The sequence below is a fragment of the Oncorhynchus masou genome, unplaced genomic scaffold, assembly GCF_036934945.1.
Source record: "Oncorhynchus masou masou isolate Uvic2021 unplaced genomic scaffold, UVic_Omas_1.1 unplaced_scaffold_1186, whole genome shotgun sequence".
Classification (NCBI taxonomy): Eukaryota; Metazoa; Chordata; class Actinopteri; order Salmoniformes; family Salmonidae; genus Oncorhynchus; species Oncorhynchus masou.
Window position 1 is genome coordinate 154,185 of NW_027001631.1, and position 22,844 is coordinate 177,028.

The 22,844-nt window shown below is 48.2% G+C and overlaps 1 protein-coding gene across 1 annotated transcript; it reads right to left on the reverse strand.

The window, feature by feature from the left end:
* Nucleotides 1-1,361: 1,361 nt before the first annotated feature.
* LOC135529577 (tetratricopeptide repeat protein 17-like) lies at nt 1,362-22,833 on the reverse strand. The gene is given in 26 exon segments (XM_064958244.1): nt 1,362-1,594; nt 2,176-2,278; nt 2,280-2,317; nt 2,472-2,591; nt 2,728-2,811; nt 3,548-3,707; nt 4,576-4,696; nt 4,947-5,103; nt 6,902-7,149; nt 7,364-7,513; nt 8,441-8,627; nt 10,970-11,194; nt 11,361-11,432; nt 11,691-11,767; nt 11,770-11,846; nt 12,784-12,899; nt 13,027-13,286; nt 13,892-14,052; nt 15,593-15,732; nt 18,808-18,955; nt 19,223-19,332; nt 19,528-19,659; nt 19,748-19,859; nt 21,100-21,269; nt 21,595-21,684; nt 22,644-22,833. Coding segments are annotated over 26 exon segments (3,558 nt in total). The 5' UTR covers nt 22,812-22,833; the 3' UTR covers nt 1,362-1,462.
* Nucleotides 22,834-22,844: the final 11 nt, after the last annotated feature.

Below are 22,844 nucleotides of genomic sequence, written 5' to 3' on the forward strand. Positions count from 1 at the left end.
CTGACTCTATATACTGTAGTCTATGGGACAGGGAGGCTGAATGATGAGACTATATACTGTATCTATACTGTAGTCTATGGGACAGGGAGGCTGAGTGATGAGGACTCTATATACTGTAGTCTATGGGACAGGGAGGCTGAGTGATGAGACTCTATATACTGTAGTCTATGGGACAGGGAGGCTGAATGATGAGACTCTATACTGTAGTCTATGGGACAGGGACTAATGCTGGGCTCTATTTACTGTAGTCTATGGGACAGGGAGGCTGAATGATGAGACTCTATATACTGTAGTCTATGGGACAGGGAGGCTGAGTGATGAGACTGTAGTCTATGGGACAGGAGGCTGAATGATGAGACTCTATATACTGTAGTCTATGGGACAGGGAGGCTGAATGATGAGACTATATACTGAGATGGGACTATGAGACTGGGGCTCTATTTACTGTAGTCTATGGGACAGGGAGGCTGAATGATGAGACTCTATTTACTGTAGTCTATGGGACAGGGAGGCTGAGTGATGAGACTATGCTGGGCTCTATTTACTGTAGTCTATGGGACAGGGAGGCTGAGTGATGAGACAATGCTGGGCTATTTACTGTAGTCTATGGGACAGGGAGGCTGATATACTGTAGTCTATGATGAGATGGGACAGGGAGGCTATGCTGGGCTCTTTATACTGTAGTCTATACTGGTCTATGACAGGGAGGCTGAGTGATGAGACTATGCTGGGCTCTATTTACAGGGAGGCTGAGTGATGAGTCTATGTAGTCTACGGGACAGGGAGGCTGAATGATGAGACTATGCTGTAGCTATGGGACAGGGAGGCTGATGATTACTGTAGTCTATGGGACAGGGAGGCTGAGTGATGAGACTCTATACTGTAGTCTATGGGACAGGGAGGCTGAGTGATGAGACAATGCTGGGCTCTATTTACTGTAGTCTATGGGACAGGGAGGCTGAGTGATGAGACTCTATATACTGTAGTCTATGGGACAGGGAGGCTGAATGATGAGACTATGCAGGGCTCTATTTACTGTAGTCTATGGGACAGGGAGGCTGAGTGATGAGACTATGCTGGGCTCTATTTACTGTAGTCTATGGGACAGGGAGGCTGAATGACGGGATACATCCCAAAGCTTCCTAATACAGAATTGCAATGAATGGAAGTGATTGAGTTTTACCCCTGAATGATGAGACTACGGGCTCTATTTACTGTAGTCTATGGGACAGGGAGGCTGAGTGATGAGACTGCTGGGCTCTAGTAGTCTATGGGACAGGGAGGCTGAATGGAACCCCCAAATTCCTAATTGGACATAAATCTGATCATGGCAATGACTTAAAAAAAAATGACTTAAAAAAAAAAAAAAAATCAACAACCGCTTTCTTGTGAGTAACTACTGTAAGTTATGTTTTTGTGTGTGTGGTGGGTGTGTGCTGAGGGCTTCTCCAGTGGAGTCGTCTCAGGGTAGACGGCGGTCCTTCTTGGTTAGCAGGTAACACTGGATGGTTCTCAGGCGGTCCTTGGCAGGGGCAAACTCTGGCTGCAGCTCCAGAGTGGACTCATACCAGCGCATGGCCTTCTCAAACTCCTCCTGGAGACACACACACACACACACACACACACACACACAAGTGAACAAGGAATAATAAATACAACTGATCAGTATTTACACAAATTACCACAATTTATACTCATGTCATCATTTGACACAGCAGCATTAGCATTCTTCAACACACCCACCTGACACGCAGCCAGCATAAGATTCCACACACACACACTTACCAATACCAGCATAAATAACCTGCTTCACAACCACTGACACGAAGGGAATTAAGCACCTAAACCAGACGACAGACCCTGAACCAGACGGCAGACCCTGAACCAGACGACAGACCCTGAGCCAGACGGCAGACCCTGAGCCAGACGGCAGACCCTGAGCCAGACGGCAGACCCTGAGCCAGACGGCAGACCCTGAACCAGACGGCAGACCCTGAACCAGACGGCAGACCCTGAACCAGACGGCAGACCCTGAACCAGACGGCAGACCCTGAACCAGACGACAGACCCTGAACCAGACGACAGACCCTGAACCAGACGACAGACCCTGAACCAGACGACTCATGGCCAGGCCATGACAACAATGCTGGTCCGTTCCCATGGTGGTGGGCTCACCATGGCGATGTAGACGTTGGCGAGGGTGAAGTGGTTGACAACGAAGTGCGGGGCGATCTCCACAGCCATGCGGGCCACGGTCAGAGCGTCCTCCCACAGCCGCGTTCTGGAAGATGTTGGCCAGGCTGATCAGAGGTACATCCTGAGAGGGAGGACGGGGAAGGAGGGAGAGATACTGAATCATCACACAGCCCTAAAGCACAGGGTCATGTTCAGCAGTTCACACAGTAGAAAGAGGTTTTGCAAAGGAAAACAAACGTGTGTGTTATTATTGGGCAAGTCTCAGTCCATGTTACCTTCATGTGGTGCGGGGCGTAGTGGAGGGCTTGGCGTAGGCAGTCGATGGCCCTCTTGCCCTGACCCTTCACCCTCCAGTAGAGAGCAGACATGCTGGACAAGACCCACGATGTCTGGTTCTGCTCAGGAGAGAAGAGACTTTCATTTGTCTGCAGGATTTTATTGATCTTTATACTGCCGGAAGATGCTGTGATTTGGGTGAAACAGGGTTGTAGAATAGCCTGACGGGCAGCTGCCACCTCCACAAACACCTACCTTCTCCAAGACCTTGGCGATGCGCGTGCCCACCTGCTCAAAGGACTGAGGGGAGAACTTATCTTTGCCCAGATTCTGTAGAACCTGAATGACAAACGGAAATCCGGTTGAGGATCATGGCAGAACAGTGAAATGATAAAGACTGGTGAGATGTGAGAAACTCTGCCCCCTCCCTCTCAGAGTAGAGTAGACTCTCTCTGCCCCCTCCCTCTCAGAGTAGACTCTCTCTGCCCCCTCCCTCTCAGAGTAGACTCTCTCTGCCCCCTCCCTCTCAGAGTAGACTCTCTCTGCCCCCTCCCTCTCAGAGTAGACTCTCTCTGCCCCCTCCCTCTCAGAGTAGACTCTCTCTGCCCCTCCCTCTCAGAGTAGACTCTCTGCCCCTCCCTCTCAGAGTAGACTCCTCTGCCCCCTCCCTCTCAGAGTAGACTCTCTCTGCCCCCTCCCTCTCAGAGTAGACTCTCTCTGCCCCCTCCCTCTCAGAGTAGACTCTCTGCCCCCCTCCCTCTCAGAGTAGACTCTCCCCCCTCCCTCTCAGAGTCTCTCTCTGCCCCCTCCCTCTCAGAGTAGACTCTCTCTGCCCCTCCCTCTCAGAGTAGACTCTCTCTGCCCCCTCTCCTCTCTCTGCCCCCTCCCTCTCAGAGTAGACTCTCTCTGCTGTCCTCTGCCCCCTCCCTCTCAGAGTAGACTCTCTCTGCCCCCTCCCTCTCAGAGTACTCTCTCTGCCCCCTCCCTCTCAGAGTAGACTCTCTCTGCCCCCTCCCTCTCTGAGTAGTCTCTCTCTGTCCCCTCCCTCTCAGAGTTGACTCTCTCTGTCTCCTACCTCTCTGAGTTGACTCTCTCCGGTGTAGTGGATGGCGGCGCGGTTGGCCACGCCAGCCAGGTGGTCCAGGGTGTGCATGCTGGCAGCCAGGTTGGCGTTGCACAATGGCTCCACCGCAGGCTCCTGGAGTGGAGTGGTGAAGTCTATGTGTTCTGTGATGCTGCGGAGGGAGGGGGGAAACGAGAGAACAGCGGAGGGGAAAACGAGAGAACAGCGGGGGAGGGGGGGAAACGAGAGAACAGCGAGGGAGGGGGGAATAGAACTTTAGACATTTTTCTAATTAAAAAGTGGCTTTGGATGTAAAGAAGATATTTATTTTGCCAAAATTTTGAACTATCTCCTTCGCCAGAGTCAGATGAAGTCATGGTTACCAATGTTATGTGTACAGTTTGAAGGAAGTTGAGGGTAGTTTTATGCTAGTTGCTACAGTAGACTTCCTGTCACTGGGCTAGTGAGCAATGGCTCCAGACACGACCGTGCTTCATACGGCACAGAGACATACAAATGGTATCCAAGAGTTCATCTTAACAGTGTAAATATATATATTTTTTTAAGAGTTTAAATCTTCAACTATCCCTTTAAGTCCTAATAAAGTGAATCCAAACTGACTTCAGTGGCAGTCAACATTTTACTAGTTTATTAGTTAGTTGAATCAGCTGTCAGTGCAGGGTTGGAACAATGTGGACCGGGAGGGGAGGTAGATTCCCCAGGGGAGGGTTGGAACAATGTGGACCGGGAGGTTGGAACAATGAATCCCCAGGGGAGGGTTGGAACAATGTGGACCGGGGGTAGATTCCCCAGGGGAGGGGGAGGGTTGGAACAATGTGGACCGGGAGGTAGATTCCCCAGGGGAGGGTTGGAACAATGTGGACCGGGAGGTAGATTCCCAGGGGAGGGTTGGGAAACCACTGTCACACACTATATATAGTTATGTTATAACCAGACAGAGTTGAAAGGTTGAATTTACAACACTGTCCTAACCCCTTACACAAGACAGACAGAGGTCAAAGGGGAAGGTTGGTACTGACTCGATGTTCTTGGCAGACACGGCCAGCCAGGTACTGGCCACGGTGGTGAGGTCGACCCTGCGTGTTCTCTGGCACTCCTCTGGCCCCGGCCAGCCCAGACCGGTGTAGTCCCTCCATCGCCCTGCACACACACACACTTTCTTCAATGATGATGACTAAAATAACTGTCTTTATGGGAGAATCTCAAATTGTATTTCCTTGATTCCTCGCATCCTTCTCAGAACCCATTGGATGTTAAAGTTGAGGTCCCTCCCAACTGGCCTTCTTCTCCAATGGGTTTTGAGGAGGCGGCGAGAGGACACGAGGAGTCAAGTAAATCAATAGAGATTGTTACTGTGAGTTTGTCTGTGAGCATGCAGGCTGTTTATTACCTGAGGGCCCAGGGGACGGGATGGTGGGGCCACTGATCTCCAGGACAGAGTGGCCTCCAGGGAGCAGTGTCTCCCCCTGCAGGGTGTCCTCAGCACTGCCCCAGACCTCAGGGCTGTCCGCCTTGGGCTTCCTCACACGCTTCACCTGGAATGTGATCTGTGGAGGACCAGGAACACAGAGAGGGGGGGGGATGTTGGGCTGGGGCCTGGCTACTGTTTGGACAGAACTTTTTATACATCATGGTAGTTACTCAGGACAGGACATGTACCACTCAGCCCCCTGTCTGTCTCTATACTACATCATGGTAGTTACTCAGGACAAGGACACCTACCCACTCAGCCCCCTGTCTGTCTCTATATTACATCAGGACACTCAGGACATGACACCTACCACTCAGCCCCCTGTCTGTCTCTATACTACATCATGGTAGTTACTCAGTATATGTACCACTCAGCCCCCTGTCTGTCTCTATATTACATCATGGTAGTTACTCAGGACAGGACATCAGCCCCCTGTCTGTCTCTATATTACATCATGGTAGTTACTCAGCAGGACATGTACCACTCAGCCCCTGTCTGTCTCTATATTACATCATGGTAGTTACTCATGCCCCTGTCTGTCTCTAGTTACATCATGGTAGTTACTCAGGACATGTACCACTCAGCCCCCTGTCTGTCTCTATATCATGGTACATCATGCCCCCTGTCTGTCTCTATACTACATCATGGTAGTTACTCAGGGACATGCCCCCTGTCTGTCTCTATACTACATCATGGTAGTTTCTCAGCAGGACCCTACCCACTCAGCCCCCTGTCTGTCTCTATACTACATCATGGTAGTTACTCAGGACAGGACATACCACTCAGCCCCTGTCTGTCTCTATATTACATCATGGTAGTTACTCATGACAGGACACCTACCACTCAGCCCCCTGTCTGTCTCTATATTACATCATGGTAGTTACTCAGGACAGGACACCACTCAGCCCCCTACCACTCAGCCCCCTGTCTGTCTCTATATTACATCATGGTAGTTACTCAGGACAGGACATGTACCACTCAGCCCCCTGTCTGTCTCTATACTACATCATGGTAGTTACTCAGGACAAGGACACCTACCCACTCAGCCCCCTGTCTGTCTCTATATTACATCATGGTAGTTACTCAGGACAAGGACACCTACCCACTCAGCCCCCTGTCTGTCTCTATATTACATCATGGTAGTTACTCAGGACAGGACATGTACCACTCAGCCCCCTGTCTGTCTCTATATTACATCATGGTAGTTACTCAGGACAGGACATGTACCACTCAGCCCCCTGTCTGTCTCTATACTACATCATGGTAGTTACTCAGGACAGGACACCTACCCACTCAGCCCCTGTCTGTCTCTAGGTAGTTACCAGGACAGGACACCTACCCACTGTGTCTGTCTCTATACTACATCATGGTATTTACTCAGGACAAGGACACCTACCCACTCAGCCCCCTGTCTGTCTCTATACTACATCATGGTAATTACTCAGGACAAGGACACCTACCCACTCAGCCCCCTGTCTGTCTCTATATTACATCATGGTAGTGGACAGGACATGTACCACTCAGCCCCCTTCTGTCTCTATATTACATCATGGTAGTTACTCAGGACAGGACATGTAGGACAAGGACACCTACCCACTCAGCCCCTGTCTGTCTCTATACTACATCATGGTAGTTACTCAGGACAAGGACACCTACCCACTCAGCCCCTGTCTGTCTCTATATTACATCATGGTAGTTACTCAGGACATGACCACTACATCATGGTAGTTTACTCAGGACAAGGACACCTACCCACTCAGCCCCTGTCTGTCTCTATACATCATGGTAGTTACTCAGGACATGACACCTACCCACTCAGCCCCCTGTCTGTCTCTATATTACATCATGGTAGTTACTCAGGACAGGACACCTACCCACTCAGCCCCCTCGTCATCCTCACAGTTCCCGAAGCATGGCCCTCCTCCGCTCCGGCCCGCTCCCATCACCCGGTCGTTCTTCAGCACGCGGATGCCCCTCAGGTCGCCCCGCTTGCCCCCTACGTCCAGAGCCCCCTCGAAGGCCCCCATCAGCTCCTCCTTCAGCTGCCACTCCTCCTCATCCCTCTCTCCTCCTCCAGGCTGTTGGCTTGCCTCTCCAGAGCCGTTACTGTCCAGCACCACCTCTGTTACAAACAGAAAGGCAGGGTCCTGTTCATTAGGTACCAAACGGAAGAAAACGGACAGAAACAGGGAGGGTTTAACATGACATGTAGTTTTTCCATTGCAAAACGTTTTGCTACAGTGCCCTAATGAACAGAATCCAGATGTTTGAGCATAACTCCATGAACAGTTCTGTTCATTTGATTTCATACATAGTCCAAATCACAAGGGTCTTACTCTCAAACAGGAGGGCCTCCTCCACTGTGGAGACAGGCAGAGCCTGGGCAGCTGTGGTGGTGGGGTCCTCCTGCTGCTTCTGTGTACTGCCAGCCTCCCATTCATCTAGATGTAGAGTCACATCCTCCTCACCGACACACAAAGCACCCTCTGTTGACACACACACACACACTAAAGCCATCAGCACACACACACTGACCTTCCAACCATGTGCAGGACGTTCAAGCAACAAATACAGAAACCAGAACTGGACATCATAGTGGAGACGGGTCTCTCTTGTAACCCTGCACCTTTTCACCTCTACATAGAAAGTGTGTGTGTGGAGGTTCTAAACATGGTGAGAGGGTTGGCGTCTGATTGGCAGATAGACCTTTTAAAAAGCAGCAGCAGCTGGACTATTTATAACAGCTTCAATTATTGAGAGGAACATTTCTCCACTTAAAACACTTTCCTCTTTTCTCCACATTCTAGAGAGAAACAGAAAGAGACACAGAAAGAGAAACAGAAAGAGAGACAGAAAGAGAGAGAGAAAGAGACAGAGAAAGAGACAGAGAAAGAGAGAGACACAGAGAAAGAGAGAGACACAGAGAAAGAGAGAGAGACAGAGAAAGAGAGAGAGAGAGACAGAGAGAGAGACAGAGAGACAGAGACAGAGAGAGAGACAGAGAGACAGAGAGAAAGAGAGAAAGAGAGAGACAGAGAAAGAGAGAGACAGAAAGAGAGAGAGAGAAAGAGAGAGAGACAGAGAAAGAGAGAAAGAGAGAGAGACACAGAAAGAGAGAGTGCGAGAGAGAGAGAAAATCAGAGGGCGGACTGCAGATAGATTCCAGGTCTATCTCCAATACTACAGCTGATCACCTGATTAATATTAAAGCCTCTAGACAAGATAGTCAGACAGGGGTCAAAGTTTGAATTTACAACACTGTCACCACTTACACAAGACAGACAGAGGTCAAAAGGGGAAGGTTGGTACTGACAATAAAATAAGCCAAGTACGACTTATCCCAGTCCTCCCAAATTAATTTCCACAACAATGGACAATAAAGTATGGCATGAGAGGTGAACCGGGGCACTCACGCGGACATGGCGAGCGCTGCAGGTTGTATAGGAAGGGGTAGAACTGCAGGCATCGCAGAAGGGGCAGGCTGGCACGGCACTGGGCACAACTGGCAGAGAGAGCCAGGGTCTGGCGGAACAGGTCCAGGGCGCCCGTCACGTTGCCCTGGGCCAAATTCACGCTCACCAGGCTCAGGAGAGTGTGGGGCTGCCAGGGGACCAGAGGAGAGCAGGGAAACAGAGTCATTAGAATGGATATCATTATATAACATCCCATTAGGACCATAATGTGGATTAGGACCATACTGTGCATATCATTATATAACATCCCATTAGAGAACACTGTGGATATCATTATATAACATCCCATTAGGACCATACTGTGGATATCATTATATAACATCCCATTAGGACCAGACTGTGGATATCATTACATAACATCCCATTGGGACCAGACTGTGGATATCATTACATAACATCCCATTGGGACCATACTGTGGATATCATTATATAACATCCCATTAGGACCATACTGTGGATATCATTATATAACATCCCATTAGGACCAGACTGTGGATTAGGACCATACTGTGGATATCATTACATAACATCCCATTAGGACCATACTGTGTATATCATTATATAACATCCCATTAGGACCATACTGTGGATATCATTATATAACATCCCATTGGGACCATACTGTGGATTAGGATCATACAGTGGATATCATTATATAACATCCCATTAGGACCATACTGTGGATATCATTATATAACATCCCATTGGGACCATACTGTGGATATCATTATATAACATCCCATTGGGACCATACTGTGGATATCATTATATAACATCCCATTAGGACCAGACTGCGGATATCATTATATAACATCCCATTGGGACCATACTGTGGATTAGGACCATACTGTGGATATCATTATATAACATCCCATTGGGACCATACTGTGGATTAGGACCATACTGTGGATATCATTATATAACAACCCATTGGGACCATACTGTGGATATCATTACATAACATCCCATTGGGACCATACTGTGGATATCATTACATAACATCCCATTGGGACCATACTGTGTATATCATTATATAACATCCCATTAGGACCATACTGTGGATATCATTATATAACATCCCATTGGGACCATACTGTGGATATCATTATATAACATCCCATTGGGACCATACTGTGGATATCATTATATAACATCCCATTGGGACCATACTGTGGATATCATTATATAACATCCCATTAGGACCATACTGTGGATATCATTATATAACATCCCATTAGGACCATACTGTGTATATCATTATATAACATCCCATTAGAGAACACTGTGGACATCATTACATCCCATTAGAGAACACTGTGGACATCATTACATCCCATTAGAGAACACTGTGGACATCATTACATCCCATTAGAGAACACTGTGGACATCATTACATCCCATTAGAGAACACTGTGGACATCATTACATCCCATTAGAGAACACTGTGGACATCATTACATCCCATTAGAGAACACTGTGGACATCATTACATCCCATTAGAGAACACCGTGGACATCATTACATCCCATTAGAGAACACCGTGGACATCATTACATCCCATTAGAGAACACCGTGGACATCATTACATCCCATTAGAGAACACCGTGGACATCATTACATCCCATTAGAGAACACCGTGGACATCATTACATCCCATTAGAGAACACCGTGGACATCATTACATCCCATTAGAGAACACCGTGGACATCATTACATCCCATTAGAGAACACCGTGGACATCATTACATCCCATTAGAGGACACTGTGGACAACTCCTAAAGGTGCTGTATGACACTTTATAACTGGTTTAATTTAACCTTTATTTAACTAGGCAAGTCAAATAACAACAAATTCTTATTTACAATGACGGCCTACCCCGGACGACGCTGGGCCAATTGTGCGCCACCCTATGGGACTCCCTATCCCGGCCGGATGTGATACAGCCTGGATTCGAACCCGGGATTGTAGTGACGTCTCTTGCGCCGAGACGCAGTGCCTTAGACCGCTGCGCCACTCGGGATATATGTCATGCAAGAACAGGAACATGAATGTAAGAAAAGGAGTGTGTGTGTGTGTGTGTACACCTCGGAGGTGTTGAGAACCAAGGCGTCCTCCAGCAGAGTGTGATTTGATTGTTACGTGGAGCAGACCATTGCTGAAATACCAGTCCACCGTATCCTACTAGTACAGCCTCAGATATAGCTGCAAGCTGTAACTAGTCCTGATATTTGGCAGTCTCAGCCAGGTACAACACCTAACAGTGCGTGGCCTGCAGGCCTGCCTAAGACTGGAGCAAAGCAGCGGGCTAGGAACTGCTCTTTGTCAGCTGTTCCTGTCGGCTGTCTGAAGAACAAGGTGCTTTCTGTATCCTTCAGTGGCCACGCATACAAAGACCTTTGAAATGTTTCCATCCTTCTCGAATGTAATGTGATTTGTGGATTTAAATAAAGTAGTTAAAAGTGTGTGTACCTCAGAGGCGTTGAGTGCCAGGGCGTCCTCCAGCAGAGTGTGTGCGTGCGCGCTGAGGCCGTGGCGCAGAAGCAGATTGGCAGCGTTGACGAGGGGCAGGTGGCGCTGGGTGGGCGGAGCCGAGGCCAGGGAGTGGCGCAGACACTGCAGCGAGCTGGTACCGTTACCCTTCGCCCGCCAGAACAACGCCGCCTCGTTCTGGAGCAACCAGCCAGGGGCGCTATCCTGGAGGAGAGGAGGATTTACACGGTCTGAAGACGGATCATTTCCTATTACAACTGTGGAAGGCTGTTTATTCTGACAGAACAGCCCAAAGCCATCGCATTTCTCAGGACAGTAGTGGAGGATATTTCTGATATGAAACGACGTGTCTCTGTTCTACGGCGCTCACCTTCTTCATGGCTCGGGCTATACTGGCACCAGCCTGCTCCAAACTCCAGCCTCTGCTGCGAGACAGCAGTACCTGCACCCACACACACACACACACACACACACACACACACACACAGGATCAGCACAGTGACACACTTCAACCCTGCTCCAGTGGGGCAGCTCTGTGGCTGACTCAGTGGTGCTCCCAGTGGTGAAGATGGGTACTGTGACAGAAAACACATTTCTGTTGTCTCTGTATAATGGATTAATAAAGATGGTATTGTATTGAATCCAAAGTCCAGTCTCTAAAATATGTTGATGTTACAGACCACCTATCCAACACACGCACTGACCTGGGTGGCGTGGGGTCTGGCAGCTCCTTGTCCTCCAAGGTCCAGCCCACAGAAGCAGGCAGGTCAGCTGGAGGGGCTGGAGCACAGGGCCACAGTCTGGAGAAGCCAGGGAGGAGGGAGGGGGTCCGGTACCGTACAGCACCGTCTGGAGGCTGAACACAGATCAGTGAGGTCAGCAAATACATGAATGTCATATCATACATGTTACGCAAACCATGCTGAGGAAGAGGCTCTACGAGTCAACACAATCGTCCAGCACACACACGGCTTCAAGATACAACACACACCATGTTAGAAACTGGCACCAAAAGGTAGCATATACAAACAACCTGGCACACGCTAACCCGGGGCCCAGTGTCTAACACGCTAACCCGGGGCCCAGTGTCTAACACGCTAACCCGGGGCCCAGTGTCTAACACGCTAACCCGGGGCCCAGTGTCTAACACGCTAACCCGGGGCCCAGTGTCTAACACACTAACCCGGGGCCCAGTGTCTAACACGCTAACCCGGGGCCCTGTGTCTAACACGCTAACCCGGGGCCCTGTGTCTAACACGCTAACCCGGGGCCCTGTGTCTAACACGCTAACCCGGGGCCCTGTGTCTAACACACTAACCTGGGGCCCAGTGTCTAACACACTAACCCGGGGCCCAGTGTCTAACACGCTAACCTGGGGCCCAGTGTCTAACACGCTAACCCGGGGCCCAGCGTCTAACACACTAACCCGGGGCCCAGCGTCTAACACACTAACCCGGGGCCCACACTAACCCGGGCCCAGTGTCTAACACACTAACCCGGGGCCCAGTGTCTAACACACTAACCCGGGGCCCAGCGTCTAACACACTAACCCGGGGCCCAGTGTCTAACACACTAACCCGGGGCCCAGTGTCTAACACACTAACCCGGGGCCCAGTGTCTAACACACTAACCCGGGGCCCAGTGTCTAACACACTAACCCGGGGCCCTGTGTCTAACACACTAACCCGGGGCCCTGTGTCTAACACACTAACCTGGGGCCCTGTGTCTAACACACTAACCTGGGGCCCAGTGTCTAACACACTAACCCGGGGCCCTGTGTCTAACACACTAACCTGGGGCCCTGTGTCTCAGGTGGGAGGTAGAAGGTGGGTAGTAGGTGGGCGGGGGGGATGACAGGAAACTCATCAGCACAGTCTGCCCTCCGAGGCCACAGCAGCCTCTGAATGTCCTACAGACAAAACACACGCAGTCAACTCCACAGAACCTTTAGACTGTCCTGCCAAACACAGCACAAAGCCCACTATCCACACACACTAATAAATCCTGCCACACACACACACACAGTTTGAACTCACTTCGGTGGGGGAGGCCTGGTGGCCCCAGAGGGCTGCAGGCTCAGGGTCTCCGGACACAGAGGGGTGGAGGTGTGAGCTGGTGGTCTGGTTGGTGCTTGGCTCCGACACCAGAGCAACGCTGCCCGCCACAGAGACCTCCTCTCCAAACTGGATGTGGTGGACGTGCTCAAACAGGTCTCCACGGTGATAACGCACCGGCAGGTCCAAGGGGCAGAACAGGCTGCTCTGTTGTTGGCCCAGACGACACATCTGGTGGTTGCCTGAACAAAACAACTCATTATTGATGCACTATTTTATGTTTACCAAGGTGAATAGACAGAATTAACTGACCATCTCTAAATGGACATATACATTTATATAAAACTCAAATCAAAATGTTATTGGTCACATACACATGGTTAACAGATGTTATTGGTCACATACACATGGTTAGCAGATGTTAATGCGAGTGTAGCGAAATGCTTGAGGTTCTAGTTCCGACAGTGCAGTAATAACCAACAAGTCATCTAACAATCCCCCCCAACAACTACCTTATACAATCAATCTAAAGGGGTGAATGAGAATATGTACATGTAAGTATATGGATGAACGATGGCTGTTCATCCAGATACACGGTCTGTATTTGTGTGTGTGTGTGCATCTGTGAGTGTGTATCCAATTTGTAAGTCGCTCTGGATAAGAGTGTCTGCTAAATGACTTAAATGTAAATGTAAATGTATTGCGCTTGTGTGTGTGTATTGCATTCAAGTGTGTGTATTGCATGTGAGTGTGTATGTATATTGTGTGCGAGTGCGTGTGTTTATTGTGTGTGAGTGTGTGTGCGTATATATTGTGTGAAAGTGTGTGTGTGAGTAAAGTATCTCACCCAGCTGTGCCTCCTTGGCCATCTGGGTCTCGTGGATGATGTTGCGGAGGATCTGCTCTTCCTGCAGTAGCTTGTATTTGTCCAGGGCCTCCTGCTGACGCAGGTAGTGGTCATGCTGTTTCTGGTATTCCTTCAGCTCGTTCAGCGTGCGCTGCAGAGACCTGGGGGTTGTGACAGAACACATATAGCTAGCCAGAGGCCTACTGACAGGTCACTGTGCTGTTATACACCGAGTGTACAAAACATTAAGAACACCTTCCTAATATTGAGTGGCTCCCATTGCCCTCAGAACAGACTCAATTCGTCGGGGCAGGGACTCTACAAGGTGTTGAAAGCGTTCCACAGGGACTCTACAAGGTGTTGAAAGCGTTCCACAGGGACTCTACAAGGTGTTGAAAGCCTTCCACAGGGACTCTACAAGGTGTTGAAAGCGTTCCACAGGGACTCTACAAGGTGTTGAAAGCGTTCCACAGGGACTCTACAAGGTGTTGAAAGCGTTCCACAGGGACTCTACAAGGTGTTGAAAGCGTTCCACAGGGACTCTACAAGGTGTTGAAAGCCTTCCACAGGGACTCTACAAGGTGTTGAAAGCGTTCCACAGGGACTCTACAAGGTGTTGAAAGCGTTCCACAGGGACTCTACAAGGTGTTGAAAGCGTTCCACAGGGACTCTACAAGGTGTTGAAAGCGTTCCACAGGGACTCTACAAGGTGTTGAAAGCCTTCCACAGGGACTCTACAAGGTGTTGAAAGCGTTCCACAGGGACTCTACAAGGTGTTGAAAGCGTTCCACAGGGACTCTACAAGGTGTTGAAAGCCTTCCACAGGGACTCTACAAGGTGTTGAAAGCGTTCCACAGGGACTCTACAAGGTGTTGAAAGCGTTCCACAGGGACTCTACAAGGTGTTGAAAGCGTTCCACAGGGACTCTACAAGGTGTTGAAAGCGTTCCACAGGGACTCTACAAGGTGTTGAAAGCGTTCCACAGGGATGCTGACCCATGTTGACTCCAATGCTTCCCACAGTTGTGTCAAGTTGACTGGATGTCCTTTGGGTGGTACACCATTCTGTATACACACAGGAAACTGTTGGGCGTGAAAAACACAGCAGGGACGGCAGTGTAGCCTAGTGGTTAGAGGATTGGACTAGTAACCGAAAGGTTGCAAGTTCAAATTCCCGAGCTGACATGGTACAAAATCTGTCGTTCTGTCCCTGAACAGGCAGTTAACCCACTGTTCCTAGGCCGTCATTGAAAATACGAATTTGTTCTTAACTGACTTGCCTAGTAAAATAAAGGTAAAATAAATAAAAATTGCAGTTCTTGACACAAAGACAAAATCTTTTGTCTTTACCCTCATTGGCACACATACACAATCCATGTCAGAACTGTCACAAGGCTTAAGAATCCTTCTTTTAACCCGTCTCCTCTCCTTCATCTACACTGATAGAAGTGGATTTAACAAGTGACATCAATAAGAGATCACAGCTTTCACCTGGATTCCCCTGGTCGGTCTGTCATGGAAAGAGCAGGTGTTCATAATATTTTGTCGACTCAGGCTATTTTCAGCATTGTAACCGGTGCCACATGAAGAGGAAGTCTGTGTCCACAACAATACTTCCCTTCCCATCAAATCCCCTTCAAAATGGTTCCTCACTCTCTATGAACCTAACCACACCCTGAGCAGTGAGGCGCTGTGCCTTTACCTGTGTTGGGCCTCCAGGCGCTGCTCCAGTTTCTGCTGACAGAGGACAGCGTGCTTCCTCCTCAGGGCCTGCTCAAAACCCAGCTGGGCCTGGAGAGCCTGCTCATAGCACAGCACTGAGTGGTTATACTCCCCCAGCATCTAAAGACAAAGAGGATAGAGGACAGGAGGTAGAGACAGACAGAGATAAATAATCTATTAGAGATGATTCACTCGTCTAGTATAAATGGAGAGAGAACTGAAGGTCAGGGCCGGTAACATTGACAATAAATCAGCAGGAATACACTTCCTGAGCACCTGAAGAAAACCATGCCAACAAGCACTGCAGTCACATCCTACATCCATATTCACTGCATAACTGTTGGAGAAATTATTGCTATACTCCAGTTTTGTAAAAAAAATCCAACTGTCAGTGTATCAGCCTCCTGTCAGTGTAACAGCCTAGTGTCTAAGCCTCCTGTCAGTGCATCAGCCTAGTGTCTAAGCCTCCTGTCAGTGTATAAGCCTAGTGTATAAGCCTCCTGTCAGTGTATCAGCCTAGTGTCTAAGCCTCCTGTCAGTGTATCAGCCTAGTGTCTAAGCCTCCTGTCAGTGTATCAGCCTAGTGTCTAAGCCTCCTGTCAGTGTATCAGCCTAGTGTCTAAGCCTCCTGTCAGTGTAACAGCCTAGTGTCTAAGCCTCCTGTCAGTGTATAAGCCTAGTGTATAAGCCTCCTGTCAGTGTATCAGCTTAGTGTCTAAGCCTCCTGTCAGTGCATCAGCCTAGTGTCTAAGCCTCCTGTCAGTGTATCAGCCTAGTGTCTAAGCCTCCTGTCAGTGCATCAGCCTAGTGTCTAAGCCTCCTGTCAGTGTAACAGCCTAGTGTCTAAGCCTCCTGTCAGTGCATCAGCCTAGTGTCTAAGCCTCCTGTCAGTGTAACAGCCTAGTGTCTAAGCCTCCTGTCAGTGTAACAGCCTAGTGTCTAAGCCTCCTGTCAGTGTATAAGCCTAGTGTATAAGCCTCCTGTCAGTGCATCAGCCTAGTGTCTAAGCCTCCTGTCAGTGTATAAGCCTAGTGTATAAGCCTCCTGTCAGTGTAACAGCCTAGTGTCTAAGCCTCCTGTCAGTGTATCAGCCTAGTGTCTAAGCCTCCTGTCAGTGTATCAGCCTAGTGTATAAGCCTCCTGTCAGTGTAACAGCCTAGTGTCTAAGCCTCCTGTCAGTGTATCAGCCTAGTGTCTAAGCCTCCTGTCAGTGTATCAGCCTAGTGTCTAAGCCTCCTGTCAGTGTATCAGCCTAGTGTCTAAGCCTCCTGTCAGTGCATCAGCCTAGTGTCTAAGCCTCCTGTCAGTGTAACAGCCTAGTGTCTAAGCCTCCTGTCAGTGTATCAGCCTAGTGTCTAAGCCTCCTGTCAGTGCATCAGCCTAGTGTCTAAGCCTCCTGTCAGTGCAACAGCCTAGTGTCTAAGCCTCCTGTCAGTGCATCAGCCTAGTGTCTAAGCCTCCTGTCAGTGCATCAGCCTAGTGTCTAAGCCTCCTGTCAGTGCATCAGCCTAGTGTCTAAGCCTCCTGTCAGTGTATCAGCCTAGTGTCTAAGCCTCCTGTCAGTGTATCAGCCTAGTGTCTAAGCCTCCTGTCAGTGTATCAGCCTAGTGTCTAAGCCTCCTGTCAGTGTATCAGCCTAGTGTCTAAGCCTCCTGTCAGTGTATCAGCCTAGTGTCTAAGCCTCCTGTCAGTGTATCAGCCTAGTGTCTAAGCCTCCTGTCAGTGTATCAGCCTAGTGTCTAAGCCTCCTGTCAGTGTATCAGCCTAGTGTCTAAGCCTCCTGTCAGTGTATCAGCCTAGTGTCTAAGCCTCCTGTCAGTGTATCAGCCTAGTGTCTAAGCCTCCTGTCAGTGTATCAGCCTAGTGTCTAAGCCTCCTGTCAGTGTATCAGCCTAGTGTCTAAGCCTCCTGTCAGTGTATCAGCCTAGTGTCTAAGCCTCCTGTCAGTGTATCAGCCTAGTGTCTAAGCCTCCTGTCAGTGTATCAGCCTAGTGTCTAAGCCTCCTGTCAGTGTATCAGCCTAGTGTCTAAGCCTCCTGTCAGTGTATCAGCCTAGTGTCTAAGCCTCCTGTCAGTGTATCAGCCTAGTGTCTAAGCCTCCTGTCAGTGTATCAGCCTAGTGTCTAAGCCTCCTGTCAGTGTATCAGCCTAGTGTCTAAGCCTCCTGTCAGTGTATCAGCCTAGTGTCTAAGCCTCCTGTCAGTGCATCAGCCTAGTGTCTAAGCCTCCTGTCAGTGTATCAGCCTAGTGTCTAAGCCTCCTGTCAGTGCATCAGCCTAGTGTCTAAGCCTCCTGTCAGTGCATCAGCCTAGTGTCTAAGCCTCCTGTCAGTGTATCAGCCTAGTGTCTAAGCCTCCTGTCAGTGCATCAGCCTAGTGTCTAAGCCTCCTGTCAGTGTATCAGCCTAGTGTCTAAGCCTCCTGTCAGTGTATCAGCCTAGTGTCTAAGCCTCCTGTCAGTGTATCAGCCTAGTGTCTAAGCCTCCTGTCAGTGTATCAGCCTAGTGCATCAGCCTAGTGTCTAAGCCTCCTGTCAGTGTATCAGCCTAGTGTCTAAGCCTCCTGTCAGTGTATCAGCCTAGTGTATAAGCCTCCTGTCAGTGCATCAGCCTAGTGTCTAAGCCTCCTGTCAGTGTATCAGCCTAGTGTCTAAGCCTCCTGTCAGTGCATCAGCCTAGTGTATAAGCCTCCTGTCAGTGTATCATCCTACTGTAAGTGTCGATGTAGTGAAAACATTAAAAGCAGACTGTATGTGAACAAATACCAACACAAGTCTACGTCAACATCCCTCCAGAAATATTAAAACGTAGTGGAAACAAATGTTGCAGAACCACGTGTTCTATTTAAAGTCTACATTTGGTTTAAATCACCTAATGCCTGCTTTCTTTATCGTCATTAGACATCCCTAAAAACTGACTTTGGTGTTCCTCAAGGGTCAGTGCTTGGACCCCTGCTCTTCTCTTGATAGATGCTAGTACCGTTTCACGACACATGATGTAGAATGGTGCCTCAAAGGGAATGATAGAGTTACAACTGTTGATGAAACCAGATGATGATGTCGTACAGCTATCTTTCTGTGGTTTTGTCTGTCTTGTGTGTATTCCATCAGGAACCAACTTGGAAACAAGTGGAATCTCTTTAACGTGTTATCTCCTGGGTTGTATTCAGTGCATCTACTAGTGGTGCTGTAACTCACTGCGTAGATGTTGCCCAGGGTGTAGTGGCTGGTGAGAAGGTCAGAGGTCAAATCCAGGGCAGTGTGAGCCACGATGGCAGCGTCAGCAGAGAAGTGGGCCCTGTGCAGGATGTTGGCCATGTTCACCAGGGCCAGGTCCTTGTGCTGCCTGGATACACAACAGACAACGAAAATGGGACTTAAAACTCATATATGATCCACTGTTTGAATGTTGAATAACCATAGCTGGGACATGTTCATTGGCCACCAAAGGGCAGACAACATTATGGAATACTAGGATTATGGAATACTAGGGCCAATAAGAAAGGCTCATTTAGTTTTCCATTGCAAAGTGCTTTACATCATGTGTCCTAATGAACATGACCCTGATGCCTGACAAGCTGAAGCCAGGGGCTGAGTTTTCCTTTGTTCGTACCTGGGTGAGAAGTGCAGGGCCCGGATCACACAGTCCACCGCCCGCCTGGGCTCATTCTTTATCCTCCAGTAGAACGACGCCAGGTTATACAGCACCCAGGATGAGGAGTTCTGGACAACACAACAAACAGGTCATCAGAAGGGAACTATATGAAAGTCAAACCAGAACAGTGACTGTCCATTTATAACATTGACCAAATCAGTGCATAAAAGTTTAAAGTAATCCCATGCAGCTATATATAAACCAATAAAAACAGACCAGACAGTGTTGGTGAGTGTGAAGAGTGGCGATAGAGCACAACGTACCCTCAGCAGGCCCTGCTGGATGCGATGGCCCACCTCATCCATGCTGCGGCCCAGTTTGTGGGACAGGGAGCCAAAAATGGGGTCCTCTTTAGAGAGCAGAGGAGATGTGAGGTTCACCTGTTCCTGCACGCCCTGGAAAACATAGACATATATGGCACAGATCCAGACAAGTATGTGTCATCACATTAACAAGCGGGTTTGGTTTCCCCTTCAAACTCACCCGGAGATGCTGGAAACCGTGGATACTATATGGGAGCTCAAATACTCTGGCACAGTCAGGCTTCTCCAGATCCGGGGGTAGAGGGGACCTAAAATCTACGTAATCCTCAGGGCTGAAAGAAACAGCCATAGTCAAGGTCCAGGGAGAATTAGTGTAGTGCCCAGCAGAAGAGGGGGAACAAGAAGAGAAAGGTAACCAGTGGTTGACTTGTATCATGTAGCTGTTTAAAATGCCTGATGATGTAGGACATGCAGATCTAGATTTGAAAGACAAGCCATCATGGTTTATTCTATCAGAAATCTTCGCTGATTTCTCATCACCAGGGTGTCATCAAGAATACTTGTCCTCTTGTAAACTCCCTACATTCTCCAATGATCGAATATCACTGTGTGTTCTAATAATGACTTCTGACAGTATGTAAATACTTCCATTGTTTATTTGTGGGCGGCAGGTAACCTAGTGGTTAGAGACTTGGGCCAGTAACCAGCAGGTAACCTAGTGGTTAGAGACTTGGGCCAGTAATCAGCAAGTAGCCTAGTGGTTAGAGCTATGGGCCAGTAACCAGCAGGTAGCCTAGTGGTTAGAGACTTGGGCCAGTAACCAGCAAGTAGCCTAGTGGTTAGAGCGATGGGCCAGTAACCAGCAAGTAGCCTAGTGGTTAGAGCGATGGGCCAGTAACCAGCAAGTAGCCTAGTGGTTAGAGCGATGGGCCAGTAACCAGCAAGTAGCCTAGTGGTTAGAGCGATGGGCCAGTAACCAGCAAGTAGCCTAGTGGTTAGAGCGATGGGCCAGTAACCAGCAAGTAGCCTAGTGGTTAGAGCGATGGGCCAGTAACCAGCAAGTAGCCTAGTGGTTAGAGCGATGGGCCAGTAACCAGCAAGTAGCCTAGTGGTTAGAGACTTGGGCCAGTAACCGAAAGGTTGCTAGATCGAATCCCTGAGCTGACAAGCTAAAAAGATGTCGTTCTGCCCCTGAACAAGGCAGCTAACCCACTGTTCCTAGGCCGTCATTGTAAATAAGAATTTGTTCTTAACTGACTTGCGTAGTTAAATAAATGTTAAATTAAAACAAATATATATTTGTTTGTATAAAAGTTTATTTTGTTTTGTGCTGTAGTGTCATGATGCGTGTATATTGTATGTTGTTGAAAATCTCCCAAAAAATGACTCATGTCATCGGTCAATGTCAATGATAAGATGAAGCCGTTTTGGAGCGCGACCAATGGATTCGTTACACGGCACTGATGACATATGTCAACATCCCTTATCAGTGCTTCCCCTTGATAATGAGTTATGTGAGGGCACATTAGTAACAACCAACTGATTGGTCAAGAGTGCACAGCCTGGGCTTACCTGATGTCTTTACTCTCCAGGGAGATGTAGGTACCATCGTAGAGATCCAAGTCTCCCAGGGGTACTTTAGCCATGACACAGTCGGCATCCTCTTTATAGTGTCTCTGCTCCAAGCCCGTGTCCCTGTCCTCATTCTCCTCAATGTGAATCTTCTGAGCGACAAGCTGCTTCTGAACAAAGCAGGGGTCAGAGACATGAGATTCAGACCTTTCAGTGTGGCTTGATTTAGAAGCAATGCTATATCTCACTGGGACAAAAAGAAAGGAAGACAGGTTGCCCCATCTGATGTGATCCAATATATATTCTTCAATAATCAATGAGTATTAAATGACTATTGAAAAGCTGTGAATATTGGAGATATTGCATCTTTCAAGTAAGGGAGAGCACAGCAGTATAGATGTTTAACACAGTGGCCTTGGACTAACATTGTAAAACCAGGAAGTAGAGCAATAGGCTATGAGCACTGTGAGGTAGTCATTAAAAGATGATCATCACCTCTAACTTCTTCAGGTAGTTGACACGGGTCTCCTGTCGCATGAAGATGACAAGGTCATGTGGATGTTTAAGATTCAAAGGAGAGTCAACCTGCAAAAAAACTGAAAATGTTAGTCTTTAAATAAACAGTACCTGTTTCCACTCTATGACTCGACCCCAAAGACCTCTGAATCCGCTGACCACAGTACACGTGAATTGAGACAGCACCAAAACAGAATTGAGGCAGAGGAACCTGGCTGATTTGACACCGTAATTACGTAGTAGTAGCAGTTGGTAATCTTTGTTTTTTTCCCAATCCATCCGTTTTAGATAGTTTGGCCACAGCTGAATAGAATGTCAATGGCTAAATAGTCTGAACATTTAAAGTCCTTCTAAACATCACTTGTAAGTGGATACATTAGATTAGTTGTGTATAGCTACAAAGGTTATATCAAATAATATTTTATTTAATAAACCCCTTTTATTTATGGGCTTACATCAAGCCCAAAGCACAATTTTACATTCAATTCACTTAGCTTCGATGCAACCAAGAGAGTTTTGACATTGTGCTGGATGTCAAAACTATTGGTTGCATCAGAACTACTAGTTAGCTGGATGTGCCGACTCTGAGTCTGTCAGCTCTGTTGTGCCCATTATCTTTGAGCCCAGTAGCTTATTAGCTAGCTTGCCAACCTACTACCTACCAATCACCTATCACTAGATTGCGTTATTTCAGATTTTCTAGGATGATTGGATGCCTTTAGCTAGTTAGAGCTAGCTAATATGTAAGTTAATTCTGGCTTACCCAGAGACCCCGTTCTCTAACTAACTTAGCTAACGTTATTTATCTAGGGGTCAGCATTGCTGCATTACTGTGCTAGCAAAAGTCCCAGAGAGGAACTTATAAAAGTAGTTAATTGGCAATCGATGGTTGACAAGCTAGTATGAGCCTTCAGCCGTGTTAGTAAATGTTAGCAACAGTAAAGTCAAAGAAACGGGTTCTACCTATATGTGTTAAAATCGTTACCTAGCTAGCAACATACGGTTATAAACACGGGCCGTTAACGTACTTGCTGTTGAATTTTTCCATCTTCAGTGACGACCCAGTGGGTGGTAGCTCCTCCGGGTTCGGCCAATATTATACAGAGTAGGATAAAAATCTTCCCTTGAACTGACACTTTTCGGGAAACGTTTACATAGGGCAGAGACCCAGAACTGATTTTCCTGAGGTCCACCATTTTTCTGTCTTCTTTACAGATGTGTTGTGGCAG